The sequence below is a fragment of the Oryctolagus cuniculus genome, chromosome 15 (assembly GCF_964237555.1).
Source record: "Oryctolagus cuniculus chromosome 15, mOryCun1.1, whole genome shotgun sequence".
Classification (NCBI taxonomy): Eukaryota; Metazoa; Chordata; class Mammalia; order Lagomorpha; family Leporidae; genus Oryctolagus; species Oryctolagus cuniculus.
Genome location: NC_091446.1, coordinates 19352373 through 19371200, shown reverse-complemented (window position 1 = coordinate 19371200; position 18828 = coordinate 19352373). Strand labels below are relative to the sequence as shown.

The 18828-nt window shown below is 36.4% G+C and overlaps 1 protein-coding gene across 5 annotated transcripts in view; it reads left to right on the top strand.

The window, feature by feature from the left end:
- Positions 1–18097, top strand: part of PDCD4 (programmed cell death 4) — a 31948-nt gene extending 13851 nt beyond the window's left edge. For 2 of the 5 annotated variants that reach the window (XM_002718740.4, XM_017348553.3), the window contains exons 4-12: positions 791–885; positions 4188–4301; positions 6907–7128; positions 8731–8828; positions 9894–10008; positions 12855–12962; positions 13196–13306; positions 15368–15507; positions 17364–18097. In XM_002718740.4, coding sequence (XP_002718786.1) covers positions 791–885; positions 4188–4301; positions 6907–7128; positions 8731–8828; positions 9894–10008; positions 12855–12962; positions 13196–13306; positions 15368–15507; positions 17364–17424 — 1064 coding nt within the window. In that variant the 3' untranslated portion in view covers positions 17425–18097. Of the gene's footprint in view, positions 1–790; positions 886–4187; positions 4302–6906; positions 7129–8730; positions 8829–9893; positions 10009–12854; positions 12963–13195; positions 13307–15367; positions 15508–15903; positions 15984–17363 lie in introns of all 5 variants that reach the window. The other 3 variants (XM_051823582.2, XM_070057232.1, XM_017348554.3) reach the window with 3 other exon arrangements.
- The last annotated feature ends 731 nt before the right edge of the window (positions 18098–18828 follow it).

Genomic DNA, 18828 nt, shown 5'->3' with positions numbered 1-18828 from the left:
TTTTTGCTCTGATGGCAAGAATTATACTCTACATAAAAAATTAAAAAAATTCAGAAAAAGAAATATTGGTGACATTGCAAAGATTCTTTAGAAAATAATATATTGGGCCATATAAAACTTTAAAGTTTATATGAAAAAGCATCTTTTAAAGTTTGATTTGTTAAATGGCAACTGGTTGGTTTGTGTGTGTGTGTGTGTGTGTGTGTGTATATATATATGTAGAAGTAGAGAAAAATAACTAGTGTTAATGCTTAAATAGCAATTAGTTATTTGTAACATTGCTAGTTGCACAGTATTGTTTAATGTGTACTTTCACATCTAAAAAGTATTTGGCTTTAAAGCATCTGGTGGTGTTCACTATGTTTATTAAATACTTTTTCCTTTGTTTTCTATGCCACATTTTGCTGCCTCAGTATGTTTGTTTTTGGCAAATAACATTCAGAGCTCAGCTGCATCATCACTCCCTCCGGGTCCTCGATGTAACTATCATGTAGATTTTTTCCATTTATTTTTGATTTATTTGAAAGCATCTGACTTTTTAGTTTTTAGCTTTATAAGCTATTTCAATTTAACATTTTTGGAAATAGATGATAAAATATACACAAGCTAATCATTGGAAAAGGAATCTGAATAAAAAGGAATTTAAAATCTAATTCTCAACTGGAAAAAAACTAGCATAGAAATTAAAATTGCTTTTTTGCTGTTATTTGAACATTTAAAATCATTTCTCATTTCAGTTAAAATTTATTAATTATGTGATCTTCCTTTTCTTGATTGTTAACTTTTTCAGGTGGTGCAGGAGGGAAAGGTGTCTGGGGTACACCTGGGCAGGTATATGATGTGGAGGAGGTAGATGTGAAAGATCCTAACTATGATGATGACCAGGTATTGGTGTTTGACTTTTTTAAATTATAAAATGTTTATAAACGTTCTAACTTCATGTTTGGAGTTTGCTTACACATTTCATTAAATCCTCTGTGTATAAATATATACACACACACAGACATACACATACAAAGCTGTTAAATTGTATATATAGGCACATAAACACCCACAAACACGCACACGCATATTACCCTGGTGTACATTTATAGGTTTTAGATCCTATACTCAGTATTTTTTTTTTTTTTTTTTTTTTTTTTTTTTTTGACAGGCAGAGTGGACAGTGAGAGAGAGAGACAGAGAGAGAAAGGTCTTCCTTTGCCGCTGGTTCACCCTCCAATGGCCGCCGCTGCAGCCGGCGCACCGCGCTGATCCTGGCAGGAGCCAGGAGCCAGGTGCTTTTCCTGGTCTCCCATGGGGTGCAGGGCCCAAGCACCTGGGCCATCCTCCACTGCACTCCCTGGCCATAGCAGAGAGCTGGCCTGGAAGAGGGGCAACCGGGACTAGAACCCGGTGTGCCGGCGCCGCAAGGTGGAGGATTAGCCTATTGAGCCACGGCGCCGGCTCCCTATACTCAGTATTTTCAGATTATTAGTTGAATTCTGGATTAGGAAACCAAGTTCACAGTAACCGATAGTATTGTATTGCATAATTGTTGCTTGGTTTCTTAAGAGTGAAAGTAGGCCTTTACAAATTCACTTAGGATTATTAAGTTGACCATTTTTCAGTAAATTCTGTTGAGTTAGTATAGTTTATAGTTTATAGTAATGATAATTTAGAAAAATTATGTTAGAACATGTTTTTGTGAATGTCATGAAGGAGTTATGATATTAGGCTCATTTTTAATATTGCTTAAGCTGGAAATTGTGATTTTTTTTTGGTACATGTCTGTACCTCTCTGTTTTTAAAAATACAGTTTAAAATTTTGGGGGACTAGTGTTGTGCCATAGCAGTTTAAGCTGCCAAATGTAGCACCAGCATCCCCATATGGGCTCCAGTTTGAGTCCTGGCTGTTCTACTTTTGATCCAGCTCCCTGCTAATGTACCTAGGAAAGCAATGGAAGATGGCCCAAGTGCTTGGGTCTCTGCACCCATGTGGGAGACCTGGAAGAAATTTCTGGTTCCTGGCTTCGGTCTGGCCCAGCCCTGGACATTGTGGCTATTTGGGGAGTGAACCAGCAGATGGAAAACCTCTTTTTTTTTTTTTTTTCCTCTGTCTCTCCCTGTGTCTCTGTAACTCTGCCTTTTTGGGGTAAAAAAATTTTTTTAAATTTAAATTTAGGGACTGGCATTGTGGTGCAGTGGTTAAGCCACCACTTGCAATACCAGCATCTCATGTTGGAGCACCGGTTTGACTCCTGGCAACTCTGCTTCAAATCCAGCTCCCTGCTAATGCACCTGGTAAAGCAGCAGAAGATTAATCAAGTCCCTGGGCCCCCACTACTCATCTGGGAGACCTGGATGGAGTTCCAGGTTCCTGGCTTCAGCCTGGCCCTGCTCTAGCAGTGGTGGCCATTTGCTCTCTTTCTCTCTTATCTGTTCCGCTCTCCGTCACTCTGCCTTTGAAATAAATTAATAACCTATTTTAACCTACCTTTTAAATTCATTTTCATTTTTTATTTGAAATGTAGGAATAAATTGGGAGTGAGCTTCCATCTCCTGGGTTACTCCCCAAATATCTTTAACAGCTGGGACTGGAGCAGGTTGAAGCTAGGAGCATGGAACTTTGTCTCCCATGAAGGTGCAGGGATTCAAGTATTTGAGCTATCATCTGCTACCTCCCAGAGTGCGCATTTAACAGGAAGTTAGAATTGGAAGCAGACTCTACCCAGGCACTCCATTGTGGAATACAGGTGTCCTGGCTTAATTGCTGCCCCAAACACCCAACCCATATGTACCTCCTTCCTAGGGATCATTTTGAGAATATAAATTTTTAATAGATTTTGTAGTGAATTTTTAACATATTTGTCTTTTTAATGAAAAAAATTAAAAATAGAGTGATTAACCTCATGTCCCAGCTTTGTACTCGTCTCCCAGTTATCAATAACTAACTTGCAAGCAATTATGTTTTATACTATACCTTCATATACTCTGCCTCTTCTGTTGGCTCCTACATCCACTATATTATGGGTTATTTTGAAGCAAATTTCAAATGTTACGACTTTTATTAGATGTACTGTCATTGCATAAGATATGACATGGTGACAAGAATTTTATACAGGAAAATATCGGGGGATATGTTAGGTTGGTTTTATTGTGTATTTATTTATGTAGTTACCTATTTTAATAGTTGGGCATAGAATTTTTATTTATTTGACAGAGTTAGACAGTGAGATGGAGAGACAGAGAGACAGGCCTTCCTTCTGTTGGTTCACTCCTCAAATGGCTGCTACAGCGGTGCTGCGCCGATCCGAAGCCAGGAGCCAGGTGCTTCTTCCTGGTCTCCCATGCGGTTGCAGGGGCCCAAACACTTGGGCCATCCTCCACTGTCCTCCTGGGCCACAGCAGAGAGCTGGACTGGAAGAGGAGCAACCGGGACTAGACCCGGCGTCCATATGGGATGTCGACGCCGCAAGTGGAGGATTAACCAAGTGAAGCACGGTGCTGGCCTCCTAGAAATTTTTCTAAGAGAATATTAGAAATACAGATATTCATTAGTCTTTGAAGCATATGTTATCGCTTCTAGGCATTCTGGCTAAGATCAAGTGAAATATGTGTTAGACTGAAGCCAGTAACATGTTTCTAAACAAACACTTAAGAGATTTTTTCTTGTATGGGAGAGAGAGATGCTTTAATGATGGACATTAATCTTATTTTTTGAAATTTCAGTTAAACAGTGATTTTCAGTCTTAAGATTTCCCAGGCTTACTATAGCGTTGATTTTTGTTACACTTGATGATAATACAAATAATGAAGGCTTTGGTTTCTGCTTCATTTTTTAAAAAATGGAAGTGTAAATGAAATACTTAATGTGTTAGGAAGCCATCTTAAAACTTGTTGGTTACTGAAAGGTTGCTTTTGAGAGGCATAAATTAACACAAGAAAAAGGAGCTGGGAGCAAGTCGCACTTGCTGTAGCTAATGGTTCAGTCTGTACACTGACTTACTGTATTCACATCGTGTAAAAGAACAGTGACCTATAGATTTCACTTGTAATAATATAAGTGATCAAAACAGCCATTTCTTTATCTTGCCCTAAATGGAGATTACTAACCATGTAGAATATACTAGTAAAATTATATAACAGTTTCCATTTACCTGAAATGTTGTTCTTTAATTTATAACTCTTCTCCCTGCCCCTCACAGGAGAACTGTGTTTATGAAACTGTAGTTTTGCCTTTGGATGAAAGGGCATTTGAGAAAACTTTGACACCAATCATACAGGAATATTTTGAGCATGGAGATACTAATGAAGTTGCGGTAGGTTTAAGGTTACAAATTTATTTAATATATGGAGAAAATACTGTTATAAACAAAACATATCTAGGATGACCTTGGATCAGTAAACAAGCATTTTCTTTTGCATAAATGAATTTCTAAGCAGTGGAATAAAATCTCTTTATGTTAAACCAGTTGTTACATATTTGGGATGTGGTAAAAGCTATGTGTCATTTTCTTCCCTGAAAAATGGCATAGCTATAGTATTTTAAGAATGATAATGTGTAAACTTTAACATTTTTGTAATTTATACAATATAATTTTAGCAATTTCAGGGCATTTATGGACCCTCTGAAACCTCTTCAGAGACCTAAGTTAAGACTGCCTGACTCAGTTTCATTTATTTGACACTTATTTCCGTGTTCAGTATTAGGATGAAGTTTATCTTTGTACTCTGTTCAAAAAATTGAGAACACCAAAATAAAGATTTGAAAAAATAAACCAAAAGAATAAAATTTAGATTTTTTAACAGCAAATTTATAGGGGAATATTTACTGTGCTAATTATGAATTGCTCATAAATCTAGAAGGATAAAATAAAACAACTGGTATAGTTGGGATTACTAAGCTAAAGTAATATAATTGTACCATTTGTAAGATTTTGATAATGTAGATTCTTGAAATTCAGGCTGGACTTGCTTGATTTGCCTGATATTGTGAGGTTTGATATCTTTAGATTTGTTGAATTTTAACACAACTCTTTGTTCAGTGCATACCACATGTAGGAATTTGTGAAAGATAATTCCTGTCCTTTTGAAGCTCAGTCAAGTGAAGGAAATCGTGTGTAAACAGATTATTAAAACATATTGTAAAATACTCTATTATTAGATATGTGTAGACAGGGATTGTTGAAATCTGGGTGTCTTTCCTAGTGTAGAACCAACAGTGTATTCTGTTACTGAGTAGTGCTATGAGCAGTTTTAAAGAAATACAACATGGAGAGCAACAGATGATTCTGCAGCAGCTAAAGAATGGTTGAAGAGAGTTTTCTGGAAAGAGTAGTATCATGTTTGAAATTAATGAGAAACTTGTTAAAGTTCAGTTGAGGAAGATGAAATGGAGTGGGGAGTGGAGACTACTTACCAAGGCACCAGTACATGGCTGTGAAAATAATTCTGGCACCCTCATAATACACCATGATTTAAAGAGTCTAAGAAAACCTTCAGTAAAGAGGCAGTCACTCCAAGTCACTCAGTTAGAACTTAGCCTCTAGACTAGACTGCCTAATTCCATTTCTAGCTTGGCCAGTCCTGTGTGCCCTCAGCCATCCCTTAATATTTTTCTGGGCTTTGGGTAATATAGGCATGAAGTTACAATGTAGTACTCAAATATTATTTTGAATATTAAATGAGATACTATAAATTGGCTGTTACTAAGTATTGGGCTATTTTATATATACATTTTTGATACTTGACGCTACATGTCAAGTATATGGGATGTAGTATATTTTGATATATGTAGGTCCAGTATATAGTGATAAAATTAGGGCAACTAGCATTTCTATCACTTCAAACATCATTTTGTGTTGAGAACACAGTCCTCCCACTCTGCGCTATATTAGACTTTGTCAGTGACCACGTAACTCCAGGATGTTGCCTAGTGACATCATAGCTGTCCTAGTTCAAGTACACTTTATTATATTTGTAGAATGATGGACTTGCCTACTGATGGATTTCTCAGAATGTATTTCCAGTGTAAGTGATGCATCGGTGTGTATAATAAATTGTTACAAACTATTTTCACTCTATTGTGCTATAGAACTCTAGAACTTACTCTTTTCTAACTGTATTTAATAGGAAAAATTTCTTTTATCCTAGCATGTTAATACCACTTAAAAACAATTACTTAAGATCTCATTTTAAATTTACATGAAAGTATAAATTCTTGTGGAAAGGTTTGAAGAAAAGTAGAATATAAACAACTTCCGGTAGTGTAAAATGACTCTCCATTCAGTTATAAAACAACGTTCCTAGAAATAACACTAATAGATTATGAGGCAGAAGGTTAGCTAACTCTTAATACCCAACTTAGATATGTAGTTTAATAAGCTTTTTTTTTAAAAAAAGATTTATTTATTTATTTGAAAGAGAGAAGGAGAGGCAGAGAGAGAGGTCTTCCAATTGGTCTTCCCCAGCTGGCTGTACTGGCTGGAGCTGTGCCAATCTGGAGCCAGGAGCCTCCTCCTGGTCTCCCATGAGGGTGCAGGGGCCCAAGGACTTTGGCCATCTACTACCTTCCCAGGCCATAGCAGAGAGCTGGATTGGAAGTGGAGCAGCTGGGATTCGAACTGGCACCTACATGAGATGCTGGCATTGAAGGCAGCGGCTTTACCCGCTACGCCACAGCGCTGGCCCCAGTTTTAATAAGCTTTTAAGTATAATTCACATTCTTGAATTTGGTGATGTTCAGGCAGTTAAAGCTTGACAAAGTGGAACCCTATCTAATTTATATGCAAAGAAAGATACATTATCCTCTCCCACAAAAGAGACAGGTAAGGATATATAAATAAAAGGTCGATTTTCAAAAATAAAATTTTATTGAATTATAGTGACATTCTACTCATTCTAAAAATGTTATTTTTAAATTAGGAAATGCTAAGAGATTTAAATCTTGGTGAAATGAAAAGTGGAGTACCAGTGCTGGCAGTGTCCTTAGCATTGGAGGGCAAGGCAAGTCACAGAGAAATGACATCTAAGCTGCTTTCTGATCTCTGTGGGACAGTGATGAGCACAAATGATGTGGAAAAATCATTTGATAAGTTGTTGAAAGATCTGCCTGAGTTAGCACTGGATACCCCTAGAGCACCACAGGTTTGTACGGTTTTCTTTTGTTCATTCTCTCCCCAGGCTATGCTTCCCATTGCAGAAGTAATGTAATGTGGTTACTCTTAGGGAGTTTTGGTAGATGGGAGGGAAACAGCCCAAGTTTCCTATCACACAAAAATAGCCCTTCAACATTCTGGTGTATTTTTTCTAGTTGATCTTTGTTATAATCTGTATAAGACTGTAAATTTAATTTTATAATACTGCTTTCCATTTGTAGTCTGTATAGTTTTTAGGCCATATAAATGTGTGTGTGTGTGTATTTTTTGCAGTGTATGTGTATTATATATAGTTAAGCTGTTTTATTAGCTAGAATTTAGAAAAATACAGGTTGTTATAATTGAATTTGCTTGTCTAGTGTTCATTATAAAGTAATTCTAAGTAAGAAAATTTCCTTTTCTACCTTTGAAAACACGAAATTGTTCCTATTTTGGAACACTTAGGCATTAACTTAGAGTATAGGTAGGTTACTTCTAAAATGCTGTTTTGTTATACTTCCCAATGACAGTCTGTAAAGTATTGAGCTGTGAATCCAACATGGACTTTTTTCTCCTAGTTTTGAAGATTTATTTGAAAGGCAGAGTGAGAAAGAGGGATAAAGAAGAATAGAGATCTTCTATCTGCTGATTGACTCCTTGAATGCCTGCAATAGCCAGGGTTGGGCCAGTTGTGCAACTGGGAGCCTGAAGCTCCATCCAAGTCTCCAGTGTGGGTGGCAGGGACTCAAGTACTTGAGCCATCATCTGGCTCCCAGGTGCATTAGCAGAACGCTGGATTGGAAGTGAAGTGGCCGGAATTCTAACCCTGGCATTTGGGTAGGGGTTGCAAATTTCCCAAGTGGCAGTAACCTGGTACTTCACAACACCCACCCCTTTTTCCAAAATTTTGTACTAGTACTCATTTTAGAAAAAGATTTTATAAACTCATTTATTATAGAATTAAAAAAAATCCAAAAGGAAGAAAGGCCAGCAAAAATAACCACTGTTAAAATTTTGATGTTAAGTTTTCCACTTTGCCTTCTGTGGGTATATATATCAATGTATGGCTTTTGTATATCCTTTTTGTTTATTTAAAATAGAATTATATTTTGTAAAGTTGATTTTTCTCACATCATAAAATATGGTAAATATCTTTTCATGTGACCATATAGTGTATGTACATATCATTTAATGACATCTTTATTATTGGATATTAGTTTCTTATTTTTATAATACTGTGAACAAATTGTCAAATATTTCTACACACCCTCATAAAATAAATTTCTTTAATAAAACTTTTGAGAAAACTTAATTTTTTTTTACTTTTTGAAAAGAAGTTTCACTTAAACTCATTCATTTAACAAATATTATTGACCATATAGTAGATTATCAGAAAGGGTGAAAGGTGTTGGGGATTCAGTAGTAAGCAAAACAGATCTGGCCCCACTCTGGTGGCATTTAACTCAGGGGAGTGTTTGCCAAGCAGAACTAGAAGGTACAGAACAGGTGTTTTTATTGAATATTCTGACATGTCTTTCAGGTATTGACTGATTGTGTCATGTGAATGAATCTATTTTAATCTTTTTGTGTAATTCTCTTGTTCTTACTATAGTTGGTGGGCCAGTTTATTGCTAGAGCTGTTGGAGATGGAATTTTGTGTAACACCTATATTGACAGTTACAAAGGAACTGTAGATTGTGTACAGGCTAGGTAAGTAAATTAATTTTTTTTTACGTTTTAAGCTTTTATTTAGTGAGAAAGATGCATAGGAGAGTGAGAGCTTTATTTAAGAGAGACGTGAATAGGGGTTCATACTGAGCACCAGGAACCAGCCACGTGGATGAGCATCTGGGCCAGGAAGTCTAGGGTGCTGCCCGAAGGCCACGTGCCCAGGAAAGAAGAGAAAGAGTAAATTAATTTTTCTTAGAGTTTCAAACTTGGGGGAAATTCTATGGCTTTCATTGAAATGACAATTACATTAGACATTGTTGACATTTGTTACTTGTCTTTATTTTCCACTGTTAAACCAGATGGGAGAGATTGTTGGCCTGATGTAACAGGAAGAAGACAGTACCAAAATGCAGAAGTTCTAGGTTTCAGCTAGCCATTAGCTCTGCCTTCATGCAAAGCCACTCTCTTTGGGCCTCAGTTTCCTTATTTGTAAAATGAAAGCATTAGACATAGAATGTTCTTTAAAGTCCCGTCAGGTCCTAACATTCTGCAATTACTTAATATTCTAACAAGATAGATAATATTAACAGAAGAGCCTCATTTACATACATGTTTTTCTTATAAAAATATTTTTCACTCTTGTTCTTTAGTGTAATTAATTGTAGCTAAATGTGATAGTGGGAGTTAATGCTGTCTGATTTTTCTTGAGGCTTAGCCTTAGACTTAGCAATGCTTTTAATTTTTCTTGTGTCTAGATATTAACTTTTTAAAGCTACTTCAGGTCATTATGCAGTGGTCTCTGTAGGGGAGGAAGGCATGGATCTAGGTCAAAGTTAGTTGTACATGAAATATTCCTTCTCAGTGTAGATCAATTTATAATATCTTTCAAGTTTTCTGGAATGTGAAATGGAAATAATAGAGTATAAACATTAACTCTTCTTTGTTTCCTACTTTTTTATTTTTAAAAATAGTTTTTTAATTGATTTTTAATTTCATGTTAGGTGAAAGTTTTCAGTGCATATGGGACTTGCGAGTTTTCTTCATGATTTGTTGTAAACCATGGGCATGTCCAAGCATCATACGTTTTGTGTTCCTTTTGTGTAGAGCTGCTCTGGATAAGGCTACTGTGCTCCTGAGTATGTCTAAAGGTGGAAGGCGCAAAGACAGTGTGTGGGGCTCTGGAGGTGGGCAGCAGTCTGTCAATCACCTTGTGAAAGAGGTACTATTGGGTATTGTTTTAAACTTTATGTATTCTTCTAAGCAAAATAAACTGCCTGCTAGTTGGTATTTTCATAAGTTCAGCCTGCAGATGGAAAATTGAATAATACTTTTATAAGGGGGTGCTTCAGAAAATCTGTGGAAAATGAGATTTAAAAATAAGTTTATTTTGGTGCAAAACAATTGAAATTCCATTCATTTTTTCATACTAATTTCAATGAATTTTTTGAAGACCCCTGAATGCTTAAAAAAAAAAAAAAAGTGATTTTTATTGCATTAAAATGCCAGAATGGGCGGAGCTGTGGCTTAGAGCATTAAGCAGCCTCCTGGAGAGCCAGCATCCTATGTGGGCACCTGCTGCAGACCTGGCTGCTCCACTTCCGATCCAGCTCCCTGCTAGTGTGCTTGGGAAAGCAGCAGCACATGACCTAGGTGCTTGGGTCCCTGCACCCATGTAGGAGACCCGGATGAAACTCCTGGCTCCTGGCTTTGGTTTGGGAGCCCAGCCCTGGCTGTTGTGACGTTTAGAGAATAAACCAGCAGATGCAAGATTGCTGTCTCTCTGCCCCTGCCTCTCCCTTTCAAATAAATAAATAAATCTTTAAATAAAATGCCAGATTTACTCCACATTGGTTGTTTTCTGCCTGTAATTTGGTGTTGTATGTAAGAAACCAAAAAAGTATTTAATCCCCTTATCTGCATGTAATTAGAAAAGGCATGCAATTAGATGATTTATAGTTCCTGTGCTTTTGATTTTTGAGTATAATCTTCATGTGAGTATAATTTTGATTTTTGATAAGTCTTAATTGTATACACACACACATATGTACCCTTAATTTAAGTATTAAGGAGTTCAAATATAGAGCCTGGACCAATTTTATTTTTAAATATATAAAAATAGATGGTTTGGTGTCCACAATGTGATGATTGCAGTGGTCTCCTTTAAGTAATTAAAGAATTAGTAATAGAAAAATTAAGGTATAAAAATAGTCAAGGTTCCAGGGCAGTTAATCAAGAAAAATAAATAAAAGGAATCTAGACTTGAAGAAGCAAAAGTAGCTCCATTCCTAGATAACAATGTATGTACAGAAAATACAAAGGACCCACAAAATAACCTCTTCTCCGACCAAAACCAAACTATTAAGCCATAAATGTATTGAACAGGGTTACAGACTATAATATGAATATACAGATTTCAGTTCTGTATTTATACAGTGGCAGTGTGATTGGAAATGAAATAAACAATTGCATTTACAACAGCATCAAAAAGTAAATATTTAGGAATAACTTTAATGGAAGGAATGCACATTTTGTTAACTGGGAGCTGCAAAATGTTGAAAGGAAGATAATAAAAATATCCCAGGTTTATAGATTATAAAGCTTAATATTGTTAATATGGTAAAACTCCCCAATATTAATATTTGGAGAAACTGTCATTTTATGGTATGTGAATAATGTCAATAAAAATGGATAAGATTAAAAACTGAAATAATATTACCAATATATCAATTTGAGGTAGACACTATTTGGGTATTTGTTTACTTAGAAGAAAAGGTTGGACAAAGATGATTTTCAGAAATGCATATATTTGTAATTTGTTATTTAAAAAGGCATGGAACCTGATATACTTTTTAGAGTTACATAACAGAACTAAATAGTTTTATAATTACAGAGTAAAACCCTTTATTTAAATGCCATGCTTTAAATGTCAGTTTCTTTTTTCTTTTTCTTTTTTTATTTTTTGACAGGCAGAGTGGACAGTGAGAGAGAGAGAGAGAAAGGTCTTCCTTTGCCATTGGTTCACCTTCCAATGGCTGCCGTGGTCGGCACGCTGCGGCCGGCACACGGCGCTGATCCGATGGCAGGAGCCAGGTGCTTCTCCTGGTCTCCCATAGGGTGCAGGGCCCAATGACTTGGGCCATCCTCCACTGCACTCCCTGGCCACAGCAGAGAGCTGGCCTGGAAGAGGGGCAACCGGGACAGAATCCGGCGCCCCGATGGGACTAGAACCTGGTGTGCTGGCGCCGCAAGGCGGAGGATTAGCCTAGTGAGCCACCGCGCCGGCCTAAATGTCAGTTTCCTAAAGCTTGATTATAGAAATTCATTAGGATGTATTATAGTTACCAATTTTATTTTACTTTTGATGAAAATATATTCCAGAAGTTGGAAGTAGGGGTTATTTAAAGTATTCAGTTGGTCCGCATTCATTGTTTGTTTACTGGATGCCAAGGTGATTACAATGGCAGTGTATAGGGAAGAACATTCCTAGTGGAGGGTCTCTGGAGCCACAGATACTACTGTACAGGTTTGAGTGAGGAAGTCAGTACTTACCTCTTCAGCTACAGCTTGAAGCCAAGTTACTGATGAATGTTTTTAGATAAAATCCTCCTTGTAAAAAAAATTCTTTATCTAGTAATGCCCCCATTAGTCTCATTATTTACACTGTTAAGATAATGCTGATAGAAGTGAACTGTCTTCTGCCATTTTAAACATTCATATTGAGACTTTCATTTAGTGCCCTCTACTGGTATTTAAAATCCTTTGTTTTTAGTGGGGAGTACTGAAGCATTATGGTGACCATTTAGACCATGAGCATTTTTAACCTACTTATACTCAGTGATTCAGACACACTGAAGGATTGCATTTGCCTCATAATTATGAACCATTTTAAACTTGGTGATTTTTTAATTATTTAAAAAGTTATGGTATCATTCCAGTCTGTATGGTGTTAGTTCATGACCTATTTGATCACGTAACATATGGGATAAGGGTAAATAAATCCTTTAGGCAAGCGTGACTTTCCAAAAGTCAGGAATTCTAACACATCCCAACTTTCCAATCTTATAGATTGATATGCTGCTGAAAGAGTATTTACTCTCTGGAGACATTTCCGAAGCAGAACATTGTCTTAAGGAATTGGAAGTACCTCATTTTCACCATGAGCTTGTGTATGAAGTAAGATTACTTTTCCATGCCAAGAAGATTGACTAGTGCCCCTTTTTGTGCCTGTAACTGAATGTTTCTTTAACATTACATTTTTTTTTTTTAAGATTGAGAAAGTGGTTTGTAAATTTTTGTAATGACCATAAAATCCCAGTCGTGCATGGTTAAAGAAAAGGGATCTGATGCATTTTCAGAATTTTTATATGAATTAATAATGAAAACTTGTTCTTTTATTCAATTTTTAGGCTATTGTAATGGTTTTAGAGTCAACTGGAGAAAGTACATTTAGGATGATTTTGGATTTGTTAAAATCCCTTTGGAAGTCTTATACCATTACTGTAGACCAAATGAAAAGAGTAAGTACCTAATTACTTTGAACAATTAATTTAGAATTCAACCTTAAATACATTACCGAATAAAGACTATCAGTGGAATTTTCTTTCAGGCATGTTTAGTATTATGCCTATAGGTTCCATGTTGGCTGTTTTCCCTTGGGCTCGGTTGAATCCAGGCACTCCACTGTGGGACACACACTGTGGGTGTGTGTCTTCATTTATTTTTGATTTTTTTAAAAAAGATTTATTCATTTGAAAGAGTTACAGAGAGAGAGACAGAGAGAGAGGTCTTCCATCTGCTGGTTCACTCCCCAGATGGCTGCAACAGCTGGAGCTGTGCCGATCCAAAGCCAGGAGCCAGGAGCCAGGAGCCACCTCCTGATCTCCCACATGAGTGAAGGGGCACAAGCACTTGGGCCATCTTGTACTGTATTCCCAGGCCATAGCAGAGAGCTGGACTGGAAGAGGAGCAGCCAGTACTAGAACTGTTGCCCATATGGGATGCGGGCACTTCAGGCCAGGGCTTTAACCCGCTGTGCCACAGTGCCGGCTCCTATTTTTGATTTTTAATAAGTGTGTGTTTTTTGTTGATGTTCTTTTTAAATTTGAGGTAGGGGTAGGGAGAAGAAAGGGAACTCTTCATCCACTGGTTCCTTCTCCAAATGTCTGGAATACCAAGATCTAGGTGAGGCCAAAGCCAGGAGCTTGGAAGTCAGTCTGGGTCTCCCATGTGGGTGACAGAGACCCAAATACTTGAGCCATTACTTGCTACCTACAGGGTGCACATTAGCAGGAAAGTGGAATTGAAAGTGGAGCTGGGACTTGAACCAGGGTACTCCATAGGCAATGTGGATGTCTCAAGTGGTATTTTAAGTGCTAGGATTAAGTGCCCACTTTGTTTTTTTAGAATTATTTATTTGAGAGGGAAAGGAAGAATATTCCCATCCATTGGTTCATTCCCCCACAGCAGCCAGGGCTAGGCCAAACTGAAGCTGGGAGCCAGGAACACAAACCAGGTTTTTCACGTGGATGGCAGGCAACCAACTAATTGACCTATATTTGCTGCCTCCCAGGGATGCGCATTAGCAGGAAGCTAGGATCAATAGTGGAGCTGGGACTTGAACCCAGGTACTACGATATGGGATGCAGACATGCCAAGCAGTGTTCTGTAGGCCAAATGCCTGCCTTTGGGTTTTGTTATTTTAATGGTAGTGTTTGAAGTTTGAACCTCTTGCAACCATTTCTTGGAAAGTAACACCTCAGTGGGTTTTTTGCTTATTTTTAAAAAATGTGATCATGTGTTCTGTCTTAATGATCTAATTTTCTAAGATGTCTTCATTTCTATTTTATATCTAGAAAGAAACAGAAACCTTTAACAAATTACACCTTTATGTCTAGTTTTCTATTTAAAATTGTACACACTGTTGAAATGTTTGCCAGGTTCTTATTTTGCACTGTATTTTTAAAAAGGCAGTAAGTATATGTGGAGAAGTAGATGGGGAAGGAGTTTGCCCAGTGTCTGTAGCTCTTTTAAGAAAACCATTTTAGGGGCTGGCATTGTGGTGCAGTGAGTCAATCTACTGCCTATGATGCCGGCATTCTGTCCCTGTAAGAACACCAGTTCAAATCCTGGCTGCTCTGCTTCCAATCCAGCTTCCTGCTAATGCACTTATAAGGGAAGGCAGCAGAAGATGGCCCAAGTGCCTGGACCCCTGCTACCCACATGGGAGACCAGGATGGAATTCCTGGCTCCTAGCTTGTGGCTGTTTGATGAGAGAACCAGAAGATGGAAGATCTCTCTCTGTCTCTTCCTCTGTCACTCAGCTCTGACTTTTGTGGACATTTAAGGAGTGAAACAGTAGATGGAAGATCTCTTTTTCTGTCTTGCTGCCTTTCAAATAAATAAATCTTAAAAAATGTTTCAAAGGAAACATTCTCTAACAAATGAACTTTGAAATGTTATTTCAGGGTTCAAATATGACTTCAGTTTAACTGTGTGAACATTTGGCCTTCAAAACAGATTGACATGAGGGGTTGATTGCATTTATGTGGGCTAACAGTTCTGTATATAATTTGCTTTAGGGTTATGAGAGAATTTACAATGAAATTCCTGACATTAATCTGGATGTCCCACATTCATACTCTGTGCTGGAGCGATTTGTAGAAGAATGTTTTCAGGCTGGCATAATATCCAAACAACTCAGAGATCTCTGTCCTTCAAGGTACTTAATTTAAATACCACTTTCTCAATATAAAATCTTGATGAGGTGATTTGGAAGACTAAGCTAGGACAGTTTTCTGTCTTCAGCTCTGTAAGAAAATTAACATCTTCTCTGAAGTTGCTGAGGAGTAAGAATTTCTGTTTTGAATTTATGGAGAAACAAGAGTGAAGTTTTTCTCCCAGTATCTCACAAAGACCCTATTCATTAGAAGGAAGCTAACCTTGTATTGCAGTTCTGTATTCTGGGCTTTGTGCTAGGTAGTTTAAATGTTACTTCAGAGTAGGTGTTACAACCGATAAGATGAACAAAGTGTAATGCGTCTTTTCTAAGGTCTGAGGAATAGTACATGTTACCGGTCAAGTATGAATTCAGGCATTTTTTGGCTTCAAAATCTAGGTTCTTTCCTGTGCTTCATTTACTTAACAATTTGGAGAATTGAGGCTGATTGGATCTGGATGTGATGTTTTTCTTTAGAGGTACTATATTTGTGTTAACCTGATGTAACTCAGTATTAAAGAGTTAAATTTTGTTGTGTTAAAGCCAATAACAAAGCTTATACTGTAAATAGGTATAAATGTTTAGTAATAGCTCAACTTCTTGCTTTTAAGTTTTTATAAATTTTTTATCTGGTAAAATTTCTAGACTTTGAGTATTTTTATTGAAGTGCATTGTGAAAATTAAATTGTGGAAAAATATTTTCTAGTAGTGTCCTTTGCTCTAGAAAGTTTAGAAGCCATTAAAAGAGAAGGAAAACAAAATGTTGGAGGATCGAGTTTTAATGGCTTTAGTGATGTTTGGAAATACTGAAACTGCTTGGTAATGACACTATTTATGTGCAGATGTGCCAAGTGATATTTATTCATAAAAATGCTCACCTTTGGCAAGACTTCTTGCTGTAGACTGCTTAATGCTGCCCCTTGGTCTCCCATCATCTGAAGCATTTATGTTCAAGAAAATATAGCTGGTTTTCACTTAGCCATAACACATACGAAAAGGGATCCCTTGACACTGGCTTTTAAGAAGTTTTTCAGCCTTTGTTTGGAAGTCTGAATATTTCTATTATGACTTTACTCTCAAGGGTTATTTGAGGAGATAACTAAACCTTGAGTGTATTCCAGACAACTTTTACTTTGTCCTCTATCCTTTTGCTTATTTGGGTGAAGAGCACATTTGTGTGTGGTCTGCCTGCCCCTACATGTTAGCCTGGGGTCAGAAAGTAGGGGCTAATCCTGCTCAGGCCTTCGGCTGCTGGCTAGCTGTTCATTCTGGGTTTTGCTACTGCATGTACCTAGAATTGTTACAATGTAGAGCAGGGCTTCTTGAATTTGAAGGGGCAGGAATCCCCAAATGAAGCATAGGCTAGAATTTCTTGGATTTTTTTTTCTACATTCAAGTTATGACTTTTCTACAGTTGGGAAAATTTCGTAGAAAAATTATTAAGCATGGATACTTTGGTTTCCATAGCTAGTTTGCATAATTCTAAATCATTTGATTGTTTTTATTTGGCTCACTGCTTAGTTTTTAAATAATAATGTGATAGAAACAAATGCTGAATTTTTAAATAAAATGTTTTTGAAAAAACATGGCTCCATTTAGACAAAGAACTTTAATATAATCAAACTTTTATTGACACAAAAACTACACCAGTTTAGTATTCACTGGATGTTTTGTAAGATGTAAAGTTTTTCAGAGGGATTAGAAGCATACTAATTTTTAAAAAAAGACAAAGAAAGTCCTCCAAATTTAATATGTTCCCCACACCCTCTCCCTTAAAAGAACCAAGTTCTCTTTGTTTTTTCCATTGAGTACAATCAGGATGTGTATTTATTTTCATGTATTTGTTCTTTTCATTACAGGGGCAGAAAGCGTTTTGTAAGTGAAGGAGATGGAGGTCGTCTTAAACCAGAGAGCTACTGAATATAAGAACTCTTACAGTCTTAGATGTTAAAAAATATATATCTGAATTGTAAGAGTTAGCACAGGTGTTTTTTTTTTTTTTTTTTAAGCACTTGTTTTGAATACAAGTTATTTCTGAAATTTTATAAACTTATGTTTAAGGGGAATTTTTTTTAAAGGAAGTGTTCTTTTTCTTTTTCTTTCTTTTTTTTTTTTTTTTTGAGGGGGTAAAGGAGGGACAGAAAAGTAACCACTTCTCAAGTGGAATATTCCAATAAGCTACCTTTTGTAAGTGCCATGTTTATGATCTAATCATTCCAAGTTTTGCATTGATGTCTGACTGCCACTCCTTTCTTTCAAGGACAGTGTTTTTTTGTAGTAAAATCACTGGTTTATAGAAAGCTTTATTTAGGGGGCTAAAGTTAAGCTGCTAAAACCCCATGTTGGCTGCTGCTGTTGAAATACTGTGCTTTGGGAGTAAAAAAAAAAGTTATTTCTTTGTCTTAAAGAATTTTTTAAAAATGAGTAGTCATGAGACTTATTCATCTTTCCAGGGAACATACTGATTGGTCTTAAAGACTAGACAGTTAAGTAAATGGTGGCTGGAACATCTATTTTTCTACAAAACTGGAAAAATGAAGCCGGTTCTAGAAGAATGTACAACAAAATAAAACATGTGAAGCTGTGTTGATTATTTTTTTTGAGTACATTTATTTTAGGTCTTTTAAACAACTTTTTAATTTCACACAACAAATCTTAAATCATGTAAGGAAGCACATTTGAATATGGGGAATTTAAGCTGTGCTCCTAGCAAACTTTTATAAAAAATAATGCTTGTAAACCTTTAAATTGCAAGTATAATAGTAAATCTTCTAAGACTACACTGAGGAAAATGCATACATGCTTGACTCTCTTGTTTACTGATCTGATCTAAAACTTAATGAAAGTTTCTGTAAGATACATAATAGCTTTCTTTGATCATTCTGAAATTATATGACCAAAATGATTAGTGTTCAGAGATTCAAAGCTTACATTTATCCAGTGTCTTGAGAAAATACTACCTACCATCAGTAATCCTTTAGTTCTAAAGAAGTAACACATTTCTGACTTCTGCAAAGCTTAAATATTTGGCCAGATCTAAAGGTATGTGCTAATTTTAACTGCCTATCAACTCCAAGAAATCAACCAAGAATTACATTAATAGTTTACAGAGGTATTCTTAGGAATATACCTATTCCTATTCTAGTTCAGTCTTACTAGAATTAAAATTCCAAATTTAATGTTCATGTTTCTATCATGGGCTCTTTCAAAACCACGTTATTTTAGGCTTATATAGATAATCACGATAACCATTTCCAGATTTTTAATTGTGTTTGATACCTGAGTCATAAAAGTAGTCATGTAATTCTTAAGTCCTTAAAATTA